The 19,544-nt window shown below is 40.6% G+C and overlaps 1 protein-coding gene across 4 annotated transcripts in view; it reads right to left on the reverse strand.

Moving 5' to 3' along the window:
- The window catches only part of THSD4 (thrombospondin type 1 domain containing 4), a 536,848-nt gene that overhangs the window by 83,939 nt on the left and 433,365 nt on the right, over positions 1–19,544 (reverse strand). For all 4 annotated transcript variants that reach the window (XM_016126817.2, XM_016126819.2, XM_036238506.1 and 1 more), the window contains one exon: positions 11,930–12,134. In XM_016126817.2, the coding sequence (XP_015982303.2) occupies positions 11,930–12,134 (205 nt within the window). The remainder of the gene's footprint in view (positions 1–11,929; positions 12,135–19,544) is intronic.

The following is a 19,544-nucleotide window of genomic DNA, read 5'->3' on the forward strand; positions in this document are numbered from 1 at the left end:
AAAGTAAGGAACCTACCGAAAGACAGCAACGACCACACAGTGGCAGAGGGTGGGCAGCCTCAGCTGCTGGTTAAGAAAACCTTGAAATTATTGTTTTTCTCAGCTGTCACTTTTCTTTTGTTAAGTCAACTATATTGACTAAATGTTGTTTAAACCTTAGCTCTCTCTTCTTGAGGCTTAACTTGTATTAATTCGCTAATGTGGAAGCTCAGCAATCTAACACAGTGCAAAGCCTGACCTTGATTCAAAGAGGGAAGGCTTAGAAACACTTGCAAGTGGGTTAGAGAATGGATGGACTCGGGACAGCATTATCCACAGTGGACTCACAGAAAATGGGTTCCAAGAGATCACCTGAATCCAGGTAGGAGACCTGGGAGTGATCAGTAGCCTTGCTGAAGATGCTGTCTGGAGGAGCTGCCGCACAGAGTGGGCTGGCTCAGGGCTGTCAAACCACTTCCTTAAAAATTCATGACCCAGCCTGCCCAGCAGCTGTTTCCTGATTTTAAGCAAAGCCTATGAGGCATAGAGAAGCAGGTGTGGATGATTTGCATATGTCTGAGACAGATGATACAATTAAAACCAAAAACAAATTGCAGCTTAACCATCCCCACAAAACCAAAGGCAAATCTGAGTATGGACAGGCACACCCAGTCTTACATCTCCAGGCAACAGAGTGCTAACTGAAAAACAGGGTTTGCTTTGGTCCAGCAGATCTGAAAGCTTTTCAAGGCAGAACAACAGTGAAAGTGAAAAAAAGAAAGCCCATGTAAATAGGTGTAAGGACATCAGAGCTTTCCTGAATCAAAGGTAAGTGCTGGCAGATACCAGGTGGAAAAATTAAGTCCAGGAGTATGAAAACAAACAACAGCATCTTTCCAAATCACAGCAGGAGGGAACTGTCTCCTTGGCAGGGGAACTTCGTTTTGTGAAGATTTAGTTTTGGACAGGAATCATAAAAGTTTGCTGCTGAAGACAAGGTGAGAACTGAGTCCGAATAAGAAACCAGCTGCTCAGTGATCACCTTCTCTTATGTAATCAGGAAACTCCAGCCACAGGTCAGGCTAGCACTTTGATTGTTTGTGGTTTGACCATCTCCCAGGGCTGTTACTTCCTGCAACAGGAAACGGAGCAGGGTCACATGGCCCATCTCAGCATCCTGTCTTGATGCCCAAAAGCAGACCACTGATGCATGTCATTTCACCCACTTAAACACTTTTGAAAATACTCTTGACGTATTGGCAGGGACGTGGAGAAATTGGAACCCTGGTGCATTGCTGGTGGAAAAAGAAACACAGCCATTGTGGAAAACAGTTCGGCAGTTCCTCAAAAAGTCAAACATAAGATCACTATATGATCCAGCAATTCCACTCCAAGGTGTATACCCAAAAGAACTGAAAGTAGGGACTCAAACAGATTCCTGTACAGCAGTATTATTCACAAGAGCCAAAATGACCCGGCTGCTCTTCAACAGATAAACAAAATGTGGTACATATGTAAAAAGGAATACATTCCTGACACATGCTACGACATAGATGAACTTGAAAGCATGACAGTAAGTGAAATAATCCAGACACAAAAGGACAAATACTGTACGAGTCCACTTGTATGACGTACCTAGAATAGGCAAGTTCATGAGGCAAAAAGAATAGAGGTTACCAGGCATTTAGAATAAGGGGAAATGGGCAATTATTGTTTATTAGGTGCAGCTTTGGGATGCTGAAAACGTTCTCGAAATGGATGGTGGCGGTAGTGCCATAACACCATGAATGTACTAAATGTCCCTGAATTACGTACTTAAAAGTCATGAAAATGATACATTTTATATTTATATTATATCTATATTTACCACAATTAAAAAGAAAGGCGAAAAAAACCTACATGTTTCATTTCTCCAATATGCTCTACTCTTAAGAGCCAAATGTTTTTTTAGATGCTCGTTTCAGAAGCACTCCGCTGAGGCAGATGGTGAAAGTCCAGTGACTAAGATAGAACTATGGCAGCCTAGTCCATGGATTCGAATGTGAGGGCAGGAGTGGAACGGTGTGTGTGTGTGTGGGGGGGACAAAAAGGCTGCCAGAAATTAGGACATGTCTTTTTCCTAACAGTGGGGGGAGGGAAGAGGCTCAGGTTCTCCCCAGCCAGCCCTCAGCCTCCGGCCACATTTCACTCGCCAGTGACCACGGGCATGTACGTAGAATGCGGGTCATGGGGAAAGACCATGCCTGGATTTGGCTCCTGACTAAGCTAATCACAAATTGCTCACCTCAAGAGGTCCCTCAGCCATGCTGGGCTCAGTGTCTTCGGCTATCATGGCAGATGCAGACACTAGCACCCCTGCCCCTTTCTGACTGTGCGAGTGCCGCGTTACATGAAGGAGGCAGTTCCTGGATTCCAACAGTCTGTGCGTAACATGTGTGACCAAGGTGTCCGAGCACAGACCAGCACACGCTGCACAGCAGAGTGTTGCCTCAGGAGAGCCAGGACTGCTTTGGTTCCTGTATCCCCACTTCTTAGCACAGTTGCTAGCACATAGACGGTCCTTGAGAGAAGGAATGTCTAAGGCTGGAATGTTTATCTTCAAAGAGTACACGACCTAGCTGGAAAGAGCAGACATCTAAACAGATAAATTACAATAAAATATGGTAAGTGCCAAACTGGAGATATGGTCAAAGTCCTATGGGAACCCAGAGGAAAAGTCTTACTCTTTTTGCTTTGTCTTTTCTCCATCTATCTTTTATTCTCCTGCCATGTATTAAGCAAGCAAGCAAGTACTCCGAATGCCAGAAAGGCAGACTATAGAGAGGTGTTTTAAGCTGGAATTTCTGTTGCCGGGGCTTCATTCCACAGCCAACAGAATCAGTGAAATACTGAAGATAAATTGTAAGCGGGAACTTGGGTTGGAAACTAAGAATTCAGAGTGAGCTGATGAATGCGAACTTAAAGGTAGATAAAACAGTCATTCTAATAGCACCTTGGACATTTATTATTATTTTTTAGACACCATTCTGAGGTAAGCGGCCCATGAAACTTTAGCACCACCAAGGATCTTAGTGATGACACAGGCCAGGGTTGCTCATCTTCGTGTTATTGACATTTGGGGCTGGATAATTCTTTGTTGTGGGGTTGTCCTGTGACTGTAAGATGTTTAGCAGCATCCCTGGCCTTTCTTCACCAGATGTCAGTAGCAACCCCACCCCCATCCCAGTTGTAACAATCACAGACGTCTCCAGATAGTGCCACATGTATGGGTAGGGTGTCTGTGTGGGGAGAATAGCCCCCAACTGAAACCCCTTATAATAAAGAAATAGTTTTTTACCCTGAAAGGACATTGGACTCACCTAGGGAGCTTAAAAAAACCTGATACCCAAGCTGTATCCCAGATCAATTAAATCTACAGGTGGGAGCTAGACATTGGCATATTCCAAATAAGCCTCAAATATCAGGTCTCCTGTGATTCTAATGTGAGCCCAGGGTGAAAACTCCAGATCTAGGGAAATAAGGAAACTAACCGTTATTGAGTACTTCTAAGATGCCAGGTATTTGACATACATATCTCATTTAAAGCCAACAGCTCTATGAAATTACAATTGTTTTCCTATTTTACCTACGAGGAATGGAAGTTCAGAAAAGTTAAGAAACTTGTCCAAGAACATCCCAGCCAGAAATGGTAGCTCTGCAGAGGGCAATTTCAATGGGCATGCTGGATGATAAATGGAAGACAAGGCCAAGAACTGGAGGCTAGATGGCAGTAAGAGCAGAGAAACGTCACTCAAAGTGCTGGATGCAGTCTGGGGTGGAAAGGGTAGCAACGTTATTATACATTTATACCCTAAAGAAACTGTTTTCTGATAAGAATGAGTAAGCGCAGGTGAGATGCCAAACACATGTGTCCACTTTGTTTCTCTCTTTGTTCTGCTGAGAAGAAGGAACTACTAGAGGGACAGCAGCCAGAAGGACACACAGAGCAACTGAGTTCAGTCAGGTAGGCTTTCGATGTCTGAGAAGAAAGGTACGAAAGTTCACAATTAAGCTGGCATAATCCTGGAAGCTTCCAGCAGGGTGGTGGAAGAGAAGGCTGTTTTTTCTTTCGCTAGCTCAAGGAAAGCTAGAGATATGTTAAGCAGTCATCTGTAAATATTGGCACCTTGGATAAGGTAGGGAAATAGGTATTCGACTCTTATCATGTTAGACGCTTCACGTGCATTAACCTATTGAATCCTTGCATAAGTCTCTCGGTGGATTTGACTCTACGAGAGTGGTCTCTATTTTACTCCCCGACTGCCCCTTGCCCACATACACTCGGAGGAAACCTGTCTGAGAGCAGATTACCAGCATACTGAGGTCAGCTCTGTTTGAAGGAAAGGCTTGTTGCAAAATCAGAAATAGGTAACTGTCCTAGACTGTGTGGGCTGCTATAATAAAATACCACAGACGGGTGGCTTATCAACAACAGAAGCTTATTTCTCACAGTTTTGGGGGTTGGGAAGAACAGTAAGTCTTCACTTAATGTTGTTGATAGGTCCTGAGAATTTAAGTGGAACAACATATAATGAAACCAATTTTACCATAGGTTAATTGATATAAACAAGAGTTAAGTTCCTATGGCATCTTATCAACATCATGACAAAGCGATTCTGAATAAAACAATGAAATGATGTTATTTGAGGACCTACTATACAAGATTAAGGTGCCAGCAGATTGTGTGTCTAATGAGAGCCTGCCTCCTAGATGGCTGTAACCTGACATGGCAGAACAGGCCAGGGATCTCTCCAGGGTCTCTTTTATAAGGGCACTGAACCCTCATGACTCAATCATCTTCCAAAGGCCCCACCTCCTAACACCACCACCTTGGGGGTTAGAATTTCAACATATGAATCATGGGGGTGAGGGTTGGATATAAACATTCAGTCCATTGCAGTAACTGGGGGAAACTCACTTAATATACCTATAATAAAAAAATATCCATTAACTTTATAAATATAAATTGACAACTAAGGATAATTCGACATTGGGGAAAAATAAAAACAAAGGAAAGTTCCAATAATAATTCTTAAAAGCTAGTTACAGAAAAACAATTCCTTACTTTGATAAAAGGTATCTATCAGAAACTTCAGCAAACATTCAGAAGCATTCCCACTGTTATGAACAAAATAAGGAAGCCCACTATCATTATGATTATTCCAAAATTTTATAGAGGTCTGAGCCTCTAAGTGCAACAGGACAAGAAAGAAGTAAGAGTTAAAAAGCTCCAAAGGAAGAGTATATAATTATTATCTATAGATATCAAGATTTTCCACATAGAAAATTTGTATCAAATAACTGAACAACTAGTAGAATTGTAAAAGAGTGAGAGTCTAACAAGGTATCCGGGTACAAAATAAATATATAAAATAAACTGACTTCACATATACCAGCATTACTAAATGGAAATAAAGATATTATACCATATTGTAAAAACTATAAAATGCCTAGGAATAAACCTATAAAACATATGTAAACTTTAGGTAAAGGAATATTATTAAACAACATGAAATGGGTAGATATACTATGCTCTTAAATCAAGAGTCAATATTATAAAGACATTTTTTCCTCCTCTTCAAATTAATTCATAAGTTTATTGTAATATCAATTAAAATCTCAACAGAGTTATGAATTTTAAAAAGTATTTAGAACAAATGTAAGGAAATTTAGGAAAAGTGGGTAGGGAAGTAGAGAAGGAGAAGAGAGTTTACCTACAAAAGAATAAAACACATAAAACTACAGAAACGAAAACAGTATGGTACTGAAGCTGGAAGAGACAAATCAATCAATGGACCTGAACTAAGAATCCACAAGTATATCTACATATATTTGAATTTAATATATGGCGGAGGTAGAATTTCAAATTAGTGGGGGAAATTTAATAAGTAGTTTTGGGACAACTGTCTATCTATTTGGACAAAGAAAGGTAGATCCCTACCTCATACCATGTACAAAAATTAATTCCAGATGGGTTAAATATTTAAATATAAAAAATGATCATAAAAGTAATAAAACATTAGAGAATAATTTTAAAATGTTAGAGGTGGAGAGGTCTTCCTAAGTAAGACAAAATCCATTAGTTATTAAAAAAAAAGATTGATAGATTTGACTAAAAATAGATTAAAAATCTTCTGCGCAGAATAATAGATCTCATAAGCAGAGGTGAAACATATGATAAAGACTAATATACATACAAGCAAGAAATAGTTATTGTTCATAACATATGAATTTTTTAAATTAGTGAAAAAATGACAAACACAATTTAAAAATAGTGAACACATAGAAGTACAAATAATGATAAAAATGAGTGATCAGGAAAGTGCAAATAAAAAAGATATACTAAAAATGAAGTTCATAGTATTTAGTGTTGGTGGAGGTATAAATTGCTACGACTACTTTGGATAGGAACTTTTTTTATCTTTCTAAATTTTAAATGCTCATTCCATTTGACCTGCAAGTTCTATTTCTGGGAGTCTATCCTACAGAAATATTTATATAATTATGAAAAGATATGCATATTTGGATAGTCATGGAAGCATTACTTGTTAGAGAACCTTGAAGTTTTCTTCTCCAAGAATTTGTTCTGTTTCTTCTAGAAACAATTTATCCATTTATTTATCTTGGGTTTTCTCTTTCACGCTACAGGCTTCTAAAAAATGTCTAGCGATCCTTGGTTGTCCGTTCACGTTATTTTCGGTTATCCATTGACGGTTCAGACAAAAGCAATGGGCAGCCTGCCTGAGAGCTCTGTTAACAGGCCAGGTTCTATAGGATGAGAGAACGAGGCACCCATCACTAAGCTGCTCCAGAATGAATACAGAGGTCTCGGAGCATCAGTGCCCTAGGTCCCTTCAGCTTTTAGACAAGGAGGTAGATGCCAGCATCCTCAATATATCTGCAGGGATGCCCATTCATATACCATTTTTCACCATTCTCTCACTTTTAGCTGTATTCTCCCCTCCTACTCTACTTTCACCTGCTGTACCCCCAGACTCAGAGTCTCCGTAGGCTCTGCACGCAGGCCGGCCCTTCTTATCACAGTCCCCTCTGCTGCCTAGGCTCTGATTTCCTCTGTTCAATTAGTGAGCATTCTTCCATCTGCTTTTTGTCTTCCAGAAATTTGTTTAAATCATTTAACAAATGTCCCCCTGTGGTTTTCTTGGTGGTTGTAGGTTTTCCTTTAGTATCATTTTGATGGAATCTTGGGAGGAAGGGAAGAAAACTCATGTACGTAATCTGCCAACTTGAACCAAAAATCTAGAGTATTATTTGTAATCTTAGAAAACTAGAGACAATCTAAACATTCCTCAATAGGGAAATACTTAAATGGCAGTACATCCATTGTATGAAATAGTTTACACTAAAAAAACAATGAATAAGCTTTGTATGTACTGATATGAAAGGATATCATAATATAATATCAAAAGAAGCGAATCGCAAAAAGCGTGTGCAGTAATACCAATTTTAGAAAATATACATTTATTTGCATTTTTACAAAGGGCTGGAGGATACCCACTGAACCGTTAGGAGTGGTCATTCATTTCTGTCTTTCCACTTGAAGGCAGAGGGTCAAGCACGAGGTTGGCATGAAGAAGGAATTTCATCTTTTTGCCCTGTCTCATCTGTATTGTTCAAACTTTTTACAACATGTATAAAAAAGTCTTTGGGATTAATTGTCATACAAATGAAAGACTCCAGTCTTTCCCATAGAAAGCTGCTCAACTAATAAAGATTTGCAAACTATAGATAATCCATGATAGTTGGTATTTAAAATGCTGACCATTTTATTATTGTTTAAAACTTTTAAGAAAACATGCTTAAGAGTAAAGATATTGCCAGCTTATTTTTAAAAGCTTACAGATCTTAAAAAAATCTCTTCCAAGTTTAAGGCTCTATGACAATGTAACATGTTGGCAGGTAGAACATGTCTTGTAGAATCAATTTTTGCTTGGTATGCTTTTATGTCTGATTTCTTAACTGTTACATAATGACATTAGTAAACTGAGCTGGCTGAACTATGCCAAACTTTGATATTTCAGCTAAAATAATTTTACATCTTATTATTAAGAAAGAGGCAAGTAACATAAAATGTCAATCATTGTAAAAAAATTAGATTTAACTTTGTAATTCCAAAGAGTAGTGCTCAGAATAACTCAACCTGCAAAAGGAGACTACATAGCCTATGTATTTAAAGTCTTTTCCATTAAAAAAAAAAGGATCTAGGAATCGATAAACCACAAACTAGTGTATATTTTGTAGCATGTGAACAAATTCATATTGACCACTCCACTGAAAAGTAGAGCTCAGTTTTGTAGAATTTCATTGGTTTCTCACCTAAAATGAGACAACCACTCTATCTCTGGAAATCTGTGTACCATTGAATGTCACTGTTTCTCCAGCTTTTCTCAGAGAAACGGGAAGCATCACAAAGTGCCGAACTGGCCGGCGGCCGGGCCAGAATTCAGACCATCAGAATCTGAGTCCAGCAGGTTCAGTTCTTGATGGCCAAACCAAGTTAAACCAGGGTGAATGAGCTGTCATGACTTACATATTAGCCAAGGTTTTTGGTACACACGACTCCTTCTATGTAGTTTTTAAATTTCAATTTTCATAGCCTAACTCTATGATTCCATTTTTAGTAACCAACTCCAAATTTTTTTGAAACAAGCAAAGTAAAGAATGTCCAGTTTTAAGTCAGAAGACCATGCATGTAAAAATCTTGGAGACAAAGTGCTATGTATTCATATAGCATGACTAGTCTTATTAACTGAGTGGCCGAGGGCAAGCCATTTAAATATTGAGGGTTAAAAAAATTAGGTGATTAAACCATCTCCTCCCACACTAATAACACAAGTCCTTCTGTGTTATAGAAATCTACTTTCTATCTCCACCAAGTTTGAAGAGTTAATCATTAAAAAATACAAAGAAAAGTTTTATTTGCCTTACAAATAACTAAAGGTAATTGTGGAAAATAATAAGGCAACTAAGATATTTGTTAAAGGTGCACATTTTTAAAAAGTAATGATAGAAATTTGAAGTATTTTTCCCCTCTATATTGTCTATTCTACTGAACAAATGTGTGGAAACAGCCAAATCAATTTTGTGAACCAAGTCAAATTTTTATACAAAATACAGTTTACATAGCTAGAAATCACAAGGTAAGAAAATGGAAACTTTCATTATTACCCGAAAAGTTGTGGAGAAACCCACCACATATCTCTTCGAAAAAAAGTTTCGATGTTTGAAAATATGTAATGTAAAAAAATAGTCACTGGACAGTTCAAAAATAGCTAGGTAGACCTGTGCTCTATTGGAGTGGTCCCCAACCTTTTTGGCACCAGGGACGGGTGCTCCTGTGAGAATCTAATGCCTGATGATCTGAGGTGGAGCCGAGGTGGTGATGCTAGTGCGGGGGGTGGGGGTGGGGATGGGAAGGGAGGGTGGTGGCTGCAAATACAAATGAAGCTTCACTCGCTTGCCCGCTGCTCCCCTCCTGCTGTGCGGCCAGGTTCCTAACAGGCCACAGACCAATACCAGTCTGTGACCCAGGGGATGGGGACCCCCGATCTAATGGTTTATACATAATCTTAAGCAATCCCATGCAATTCAACTTTAAAAATATATAGACTTCACAGAACAGGCGCGTTAGCAGGATAAGTTGGATAGGCAAAGAGAACGCCTATGATGGGAAAAGCAGCACTGAAACTACTATACACTTTAAAAAGTTGAATTTTATGGGATGTGAATTATATCTTAATAAAAACAGAAAAAAAAAACAAAAAAAAGAGTGGGTCAGTTGATGCTGCATCCCAAGTTATGGTTAAGTACTACAGGCAGAAGCTCCTGTTCATCACCTCGGGTGCCTCCCCCACTATATACACCCTGCTCTTCTGTTTCCACTCTCCCTCTTTTGCCCGGGCGACATCATGTAAATTTGCCACAGACTCTGGATTTCTCATGCACTCCTCTGGTTGCTGGGAAAAGAAAGTCGAACTTGACTTTCTGAATCACCTTTCCAGTGACTCTGAGTACTTCCATTCTCCTTTGACTCCCCTTCATCTATTTTAGGCGGAGATGGAATTTTGATTCCATGAAGTTTGGCTACTGACAGGCTCTCCAAGACAAAAGAAAGAGGATGAATATTTGTCAATTGCTAATAAGTGCCAGGGGCTCTGTTGGGTCCTGAATCTCTGTAATCCTATTGATTCTCACAAAAGCTTATAAGGTCAAGATTCTCATTTCATACTCTAGATGAAAACATGGAGGCTCTGAGAGCAATTTCCATCCAGACATCTGGTGGCTATTCACTCAGGGCATCTATTTTATCTTCAGGGGGCACAACTTTAAAACCGCTGACTGAATAGGACTAATTCAAGCCAGGGAACACTTACTAAAACAACATAAAGCTCTTAAAAAGTGGCATTGTTTGATGGTGCATTTGAACACAATCATACTTTAAATAATTCCCTGAAGAACATTTTCCATTCTAGGAGACAGGATGTTTATGGAGATGTGATCTCCTAATAGTACAAAAGAAAGAAGGAAACACACGAAGACTATTTTTTTTTTTTTGCAACTAAAAATAACACACAAACCATTTACTGGGAATCCAGGCTTATTTCCACTTCCATGGCTCCTGGATTTGCCAGAGCGAATGTAACAGCTTTCCACTGTAATCGGTTTGTCTTAGAGTCCAATCTGCCATCCCTTCCTCCGCTCTCCAATAAAATGAAGTGAAGCTAATTTTGGTTGCATCCAACTGAGCAGAAAAGGAAGAGCTGCAGAACCCGGAGTTCTCGGGTCTGGAGGTTTCTCCTTGGGCATTCTGATACTAGAAATCTGCCAAATTAATGATCTCTCAACTACTGAAGTCACTGACTGCTGCATGGCCAAGAGTATACCAGAAGTCAGTTCTGAGAACTGCTCATGGGTATTGCCCCTTGGTAGACTACCAAGCTTGGAGTTAGGCTGCTTGGGTTAGAATCCCAGCTCCACCTCTTCTTTGCAGTGTGACCTTGGCAAGTTACATAATCTCCCTGTCCCTGTTTCCTTATCTATAAAATGGGGATGAGAACAGCTCCTATCTCCCTGGGGCTGTTGAGAGGGTTCAATGATTTAATACATGTAAAGTATTAAGAATAGTGCCTGGCGCCTAGTCTGTATTACCTAAGTTCCTGTTAAAATAAATAATTAAAAACTAAAAACGAATATTGTTCATTGTGACTTGAAGAAATTGCTTTCCTTATAGTAGTATTTTGTTAATTGATTTGTATATGCTTACTTGAACTAGAAATTGGTAAAAATTAATTTGCAAGACCTCAGTTGCTTTGCATAAAATGCAGTCAGCCAGAAACCAAGAAGGAAGTATTCCTTTTGCTTACTCTCCATATTAACGATATTGCCCCAAATGATTGCTGAGGGATTCTGCAGCTGTTCAGAAGACACACATATTGTTACCACAGGCAGATGAGGCAGAAAGAATAGGAAAATGGCTTTTCCTTTAGATCCCCAGGCAATGAAGGTTCAGACAGGATCATAAATTGCCCCTGGCCACCCCCAAACTCCAACAGAACAGAAGATGGGCAGATCTCTGCTTTTCAAAGAGCCTCCCCCATCTTAGAGAAACGATTTAGCTCATTATAGAATTCCAAACCATGTTTCTCCTGGAATAAACAAAGGCTGGTTTACATGTGTAGCTATCAAACATTTACTTGCAATTAGGACTTTTTTTTAACCTTTTCCATCCAAGCTTCTCATTTTGAGGGGGACATGGTGCTCTGGCATTCCCAGTGAGACCTTCAGCATGTCCCAGGACCTCTGGACACTGCTGTGTTCATCCCACGATCTTGGAGGGAATAGACTACTTGGCAGGGACAGATGGTTTCCTCTGGGAAAAGACCAAGCTTACCCAAATAGTTGTTGCTCTTGTGCATCTCGGTGATGTTGATTTTTGTGGCTCCTTGGGGAATCTCAACCACGCGGTGGTAGCCCAGGCTGGTGAGGGCATGCTTAAACACACCTGACACAACCTGACAGCCCGTGTTATCGCCTCCGCACACTCCACATTTGTCCACAACTTTGTCGGAGCCTAGGTAGTCGTCACAGCCGATGCTCTGCAAAGGGGTGGAACACAGAAGACTCTTGTAGCATCTATCCGGAGCACCTGGGGAGGGAGGGGTGCCGGCTGAAGTTCTGTTGGTGGGACCTTCCTCCTGCCCCGTTCAGCTCCTGCAGATGAGCAAGCTCATTCTTCCCTTCACTCAAAGGATATTCATCGAGCACCTACTCTGGGCAAGGGCCTTCTTTTCTGGGTGCGCGTGAAATGCTCATTCTAGGTGCGAGTGGGTGCCACAGACAGTAAATAAGATAAGTAAACAAAATAGTGTCTTTCATGGTGGGAAATGACCAGGAGAAAAATAATGCAGGAAAAGGGAACAGGGGGAGTGTGGGGATACAGACACCTATCACACAGGTCGGACAGTGAAGCTGTCCCACAAATCATGCCCCTACTGGACTCTGAGAGAGGCGAGTCTGGATCATGCTGGGATTTTTATATAAAGAAGTTCTTTGGGACCATGATGAGTGATGCACCTAAAACTGGGCTTTGCTCCCAAGTCTTCTGACAGACTTATAAATACCTAGCAAAGTCTCCCCAAAAGTAGTGTTCTCAGGCCCAGTTTCTTAGGAAATCAAATCAGATTGGTTGAGGTGTGGGTCCCCATGGGTCAGAGCTTCTGCTTGGCTCCCCTAAAGAATCTTCCCATTACTCATATCAAGGTCTTTTTGCTTTATCTTCTCCCTCCCCCTTCCTGTTTCTGATGGGGCCATTTTATTTTGCATAAAAAAAAGAAACCTTGGGTCAGAAGGGAAGGATCTTCATTGAATCCTTTTCCACTTCTAGAACTGATTCCATGGAGTTCATAATTGTGCTCTCTGAATCCCAAACTGGGACACGCAGTATGAGCAAAGAATTCTGTCACATTTCCTCAGGCAGATGGAAGTGAGTGGATTATAGTCTGGGCAATGAAATATTGGGTGACAGAATTATTTCACTGAATCATGGTGATAGAAAATGGTACTTGAAGTCAGAATGGAATTCTAAAGTTTGAGACACATGTTGCTGAACCACAGGCTTATGTTGGTTCTTGAATTCTAAGAGCAATCATCAGGACCTCATCTCAGGGGACAAAGTGGTCAGCAAACCATTCAGAGTACACTTTTGATTTTGTTAACCAACCCTGGGTCTGCTCATGTGAGTCTTACAGGTCAAATCCCACAGGCAGGGTCAAGTCAGAAGGTGTTCATTCTTTCCCCTCCAGCTTCACATTTGATTGACATCCTTCTGCAGGCACTATGGGTCTGCATTATTACTTCCATATCCCTGAGTGCACATTAATCCATCAATAATTGGTCTTTTTTCACAAATAGCTTCTCCGTAAAACATTATCTCTGACAATAACAGAACACTGTCTCGATATGTTTATCCATAACCAATTGGCCTTTAAAAATGCATGTTTGCTATATATCTCTCTTCACTCAAATATTTCTTGTCCTGCTCCATGCACATTTTAGCAGAAAAATAAAGAAAATGTTTTCCATGCATGATTTCTACCACCCACCCTCGCCAGTTCTCCTTTGCTTTGAAACAAACAAACAAACAAAAAATGCCACCATGACAGAGGTTTTGGAAAGGAGATCCCATGCTGCCAAAGCAAGATTCTAACAGAATTAAGGAGATGCCTCTGACTGTCACTGATTGGGGGGGGGGGGGTTGACAGAGAAGCTGGTCAGCGCTCACTCCCTGCCCTGTGTAGCAACAACTCACTCTCTTGCTTTTCCCCACCCGGGATCCATTCCTGCTGTCTATAGACTCAACTTGTTCCAGACTGAGCTCATTCTTATGTGCACACCAGGGAAAGGGAACAACGTGCACTAAGGCACAGATATAGAAATGAACACTTAAGAAGTAAGAAGTAGGAACACATGTTCACTGACTGATAGGCTGAAGTGTAGGTTTGCTGGGAGGGATGAAATGAGGCTGGAGCATTCAGCTGAATTTGTCAAGAACCTTGTTTGCCAGGGTGAAGAATTAGAATTTTATCTGATGGCACCAGCAACCACTGGATGTCCGAAGAAGGGGAGGACTATGCTCAGATTTGTTTTTCAGATGATGACTTGGGCTGTGTGTGGATGGGTCCTAGAATGGGGAGAACAGGCAATCTAGTGAATCTCTCTCTTGTAAATGGGGGGAATGAACAAGAGCCACTGAAGATGGGACAGACATTGCATCAATCCTCAGCTCCAACCCAGCAAGAAAGGGATGATCACAGGAAATTACACGGCTATGGATTGCTTCTGACAAGCACAGGCAAAGACAAAATGTCATTTTATCTTGTGAATCGGACATTATGTTAAAATGCTCTGCACAGCTTGATGGGTGCATGCCTTCCCACCAGGTTTCCAGTGCAGCACTGTCACTCTGGATGAATCTCGATGTGGGAGGGAGGGCTGCAGCAGTATTTCCTACTAGATGTCCGATAGCCTAGAGGTTGGTTTCAGTGAAGTGTATGGCCACACAAGCAAGTGATGCCGAGAACTAAAGGTGAGACATTCTGTCCCCTCCGGGCCTGACTCTGGACTCTGAGCTCCCAGGGTTCACTCATTTGAGAAATCAGAACGAGTGAGTGTGAACCTTCCTAATGGGTGACAAGAAGCGGATAGAGCACCTGTGCAGTGTTCTAGTGATTGCCCGGGTTTCTGAGAGACTGGGTTGCAAAATGCCCCATATGCACTTCACAAAGCAGGAGGGACAACCCCACAATGAGAAATGGGCAGACAACATACATTCAAGGTCTCTATTGTTAGGCAATTACATTTCTGACAACTGTCCCTTTTTCAGCACAGGGCTATTGTGAGACTCAGATAATATAATGTGAGAAAATTTGGATTGGATGTCTGGGCAGGGCATGGTTAAAGAAATGATCTTTGGGCCATGACCTGAATGACAAGAAGGACCAACCATGGCAAGATCTAAACATATAAACATGCATTTTATCCACCGATACTGTTGAGTGACTATGCTAGGCAGGCCGGTGAGGAAATCCCAGGCTGAATCATACTCAGGTCCTGCTTTTGGGAATCTGAGTCTAACTGGGGTGATGAGATATAACTATGAATAATCACTCACTATTAGGCAGGGAGAGTCCTGCATTCTCCTCATCACACTGTGCCAGGATCTACTCTCTTTTAGGAAGTCGTCAATTAACGATGGAGTATGTGAAGTCTGGAAGATGCTGCAACATCCCTGAACCAGGGGAATAGTGATGGAGTGAAAAGATACTGAGAGACACTTAGGGAACGAAATGGACAGACCTTCGAGACTGATCGGTTGGGGAAGAAGAGGGAGAATGAATGTCTGTCCTCTCTGTCTGCTCCTCCTCATCCCCATCACCGCACGCCATCGTATTTACATTAACCAAATCTTTACTACTGTCCAGGTCCTCTGTACATACATTTTTTTCACTCTGTGATATCGCTGAAAACTGTAGAAAACTAAGACTTAGGAGAGAGGTTAGATAATTGGCCCAACGCCATGCTGTTAGCAAAAGCTGGAGCTGGGATCTGAACCCACATCCCATGCTTTTAACCATTATACGAAAATCTCCCCACCACCCCACCCACCAAAGGATCAGAGATCACACTGAAGGTTCTAGCTTTGTTGAGAGAGTGAATGGTAGCAGTGACCTAAGGGTAGAGGAACCACTTCAAGGCACCATTACCGTGAAGTCTCACGGAGGACTTGGCCCAGAAGCGGCTCTGCCATTCTCCTCTTCCAATGTTATGAAGCACCAAACACATATGTATCTCACTCACATCGGCTGTTTTAACCCTATACTTTACGCAGTACGTGATTAAATATTTTAGCTCATCTTCCTATTATAGTAATTGTTTACTTTTATAACTTTTTATTTTGAAATAGTTTAAGGCTCACAGGAAGTTGCAAAAAAAAAAAAAAAAAAAGCAGAGTTTCAGTGACCCTTTAACCAGCCTCCTCCAATGATAATATTCACATAAGTACAGCACACTGTCAAAACCACATACACGTATACCATTGCCAACAGTAAGATACATTAACTTAAGGGTAAACCTTATTCGGATTTTGCTACTTTTCCTTGGTGTGAAGTTCTATAAAATTTCATCACATATATAGATTTCCTGTACTATGTTTCTTTAAAGCAACTGGTTTTCTCCAGAACATGGCCGTGTAATTGATAAGTGGAGCTTACGTCATTTAGCAGGAAAAGCTGTTGGCACGATGGAGAGAATGTTGGCCTGGGAACCAGAAAACCTGAGGTGTAGTCCTGGCTCAGTCCCTGTCTTGCTCTGTGATGCCGGATGGGTCAATTCTCTCTGAGGCTAGAACTGAAAGCATTTCCATCATGTCCAGATCTTTCAGGGGATGGCATCCAGAAGTGAATCTGGCCTGAATACTGGTTTTATCGGGAGGCTAGTCAATTGGTTTCTGACGGGGATGACTTAACGGTGCTGGCCTATGTCCCCAAACTCAGAGGTACCACCAAAGTGCCATCGGTGGGCTTGTAAGGCAGCACTAGCATCTGCTGAGGCTGGGACATGTGCTGGCTCTGCCACTTGGGAGTATTGTACTTCTGATCATTTTAATCAGCCATTCTGAGCCTCGGTTTCTTTATCTGTGGCTGGTACAGGATTTACCTCAGAGCACTGTTGGGAGGACCACATGAGGTGAACACGGAGGGCACTTAGCAGAATGCTCTGATAGGATGGCTTCTCAGAAAACACAATTTTTATTTTTATTTTTTTAAATCACTGTCTTCATCTATTGGTTTCATCTGGAAGCTATCCACTTTTTAATAAATTCCATCATCATGTAACCACTCGGACCATATTTCTATAACATTTTCTATTAGTTTTCAGTCACAGATACTCTCCTCATTTGGAGAAATGTAGAAAAGGCTGAAGAAATAAGAAAAGGTCAGAGCTCACCAGAAAAATTAGACATTTATACGGCCCTTCTCCCTTACTGTTCCCCCAGCATCAACTGAAAAAAAATGAACACTTGTTCTCTAATTTACCTTTCTTTCATATTTTATTTGTTTGTTTGTTTTTTGTTTGTTTGCTTGTTTTTTTAATTTGCTCACAATGTACTGCAGTTCAAAAGAGATATTTCAAACTGTTGCAAAGGCAATTGTGCAACTATCAAATATCCTTAGTATTCTTCCAGTGATTTTTGCAACATGTTGTAGGAAAATTTTACACGTTGCAAGCCATCACAGGAGAAATTGCTCAAGAATTGCCCCCAGTTGTGTGCCAAAATTAACCTAAATGAAATTTCCTGAGGGAAATGAACAATCTGGATGACATATTTGGTGGTGAATTTCACAGGGAGGAGGCCTCTGTACATCATGGCGGGTAGGCCAGTGCCAGGCGTGCAGATAGTGGAGCTTCTGATTCTTTAATGGAAAGCAGATGTTTCTGTGTGTGCTCAGTAAACACACCAGATAGGGTAACTTCAACTGGTTGGCTAAATGACACCAACAGGTAAAACAACATGTCTTAATAATCATGCTGTCACAACAGTATGGGAGACTGTTATTATTAAAATGATTAGTAGCTAACATCAATTTACAGTGAGATAATTTGTGGAAATAGATATGGATGCCAAAACTTTTATTCATGACATTCTGTTGAAAGAAATCCTTTGCATATGATAAATAGCTCCCTCTTATTATTGTTAGGAATGTAGATCAATACCACCTTCCTGGAAAGCAATTTAGCAATATATACTGTTTGACCCAATAATTCTTCTTCTAGGAATTTATCTAAGGAAATTATAAAGAATGAGGCCAACATTTCCGTATGAAGGAGCTCCTCATGGTATTATTATTAATAAATAAATTGGAAACATCTTAAATGTCCAACATAGGGAAACAGTTAAACAATATATAGAAATTCTCTAGGAAAAACTGGATGGATCTTTTTCCAGTTACTCTTATTAAAATATTTTGGCACTTGTGCCTGCATGATTGACACTCAGTGCTTCCTGAGGCAACCCCTACTATGTGCCAACGTGGTGTTAGGCAAGGGAGACAGGAAGGTAAAACCACTATGGTTTCTACTTAGGGTCTAAATCAGGGGTCAGCAAACTACAGCCTATAGGCCAACCTGGCCCGCTATCTGTTTTTGTAAATAAAGATTTATTGAAACATAAACATGCCCATTTGTTTATTTATTGTCTAGGGCTGCTTTTGTGTTACAATGACGATGGGTTGGCTGGCAGCATCCCTTGCTTCTACCCACTAGATACCAGTAGCACCCCTACCCCTCAGTATGACAAATATGTCTCCAGACCTATTGCCAAATGTCCCCTGTGGGAACAAAATCACCTCAGTTGAGAATAATTGTTCTAGTTTATTCTAAAGCTCACGGGATACCCTGGATTTCCCCAGAAGCTTTAAAACAATGGCAATTCTACAGAAGTGCAAAAACAGTATTTTGTAGATGTCAGAGAAGCTAATGAGCAAAGAATACTTAATTATCCAGTTTTAAAATTACTTTCTCACTGCCACCAAACTAACCAGTAGCCTTTTAGAGTTCTTTAAGCTTGCCTTTTGGCTTACCCAGTATGAACAGGATTGTTCACTAGAAAGACTAGCTTACTGTACATACTCAGAAAGTATTTTTTGAATGAAAAAAGAGCTGGTTGGGGAGTCAAGAGATCAGAGTTATAGGACCAGTTTGCTCCTTGAACTGGATTATCTCTAAGGTCTCTTCTGGTGCGAAACTGTTTCTGAAAACAACAATAACAACAACAACGATGACGAGGACAACAATAACAAAGAGACGAAGCCATGATGTGAAGGCTTCGGCCATGTCTAAAGTCAAAGGAATCTACTTTATGTAGTTAAAATTAAATTGGAAGCAGGAATCAATGGGAAACAAACTGACAATATCATTCGTTTGAAGAGAAGAAATGGTCCATAGGTTAAAAGGTATTTTGGCTTCCTTAATGATGGTAATTGTGAAACTAATGATCTGGTTTTAATCAAGCTTACAGTTGTCGCTTTTCAATACCTTATCTTATTTCATGAGAGAACAGTGCCTTACCAAGTGACTCAACTGGAAGAAAATGTTGGCATTCTTATAGGATAAAACTGAGAAGAATCAGCTACACCAATGTTTACAAATCCAAAGATAGGAGCCCTGAGAGGAAAACATTTCATATGCTGTAAGAGAATCATCCCCAACCTGCTCCGCCACTCCACTGAGATTGTCTTTCCCTGGAGAGTGGCGTATTCCAAACTCTAAAATTCTAGTGTTTCACTTTCACGATCTTCCTCCTGAATGGACTGAAACTGGGGCGGGGGCATGGAGAGAATTACGACGACGACAATTGCTCTATTGTGAAAGTAGGATATCCATATTGTTTTTATGAAATAGTAGAAGCCTGTGGGCTTCCACTTCTCTTTTAAAGTGTAAGGCCATAT

The sequence above is a fragment of the Rousettus aegyptiacus genome, unplaced genomic scaffold (assembly GCF_014176215.1).
Source record: "Rousettus aegyptiacus isolate mRouAeg1 unplaced genomic scaffold, mRouAeg1.p scaffold_m13_p_3, whole genome shotgun sequence".
NCBI classification, from domain to species: Eukaryota; Metazoa; Chordata; class Mammalia; order Chiroptera; family Pteropodidae; genus Rousettus; species Rousettus aegyptiacus.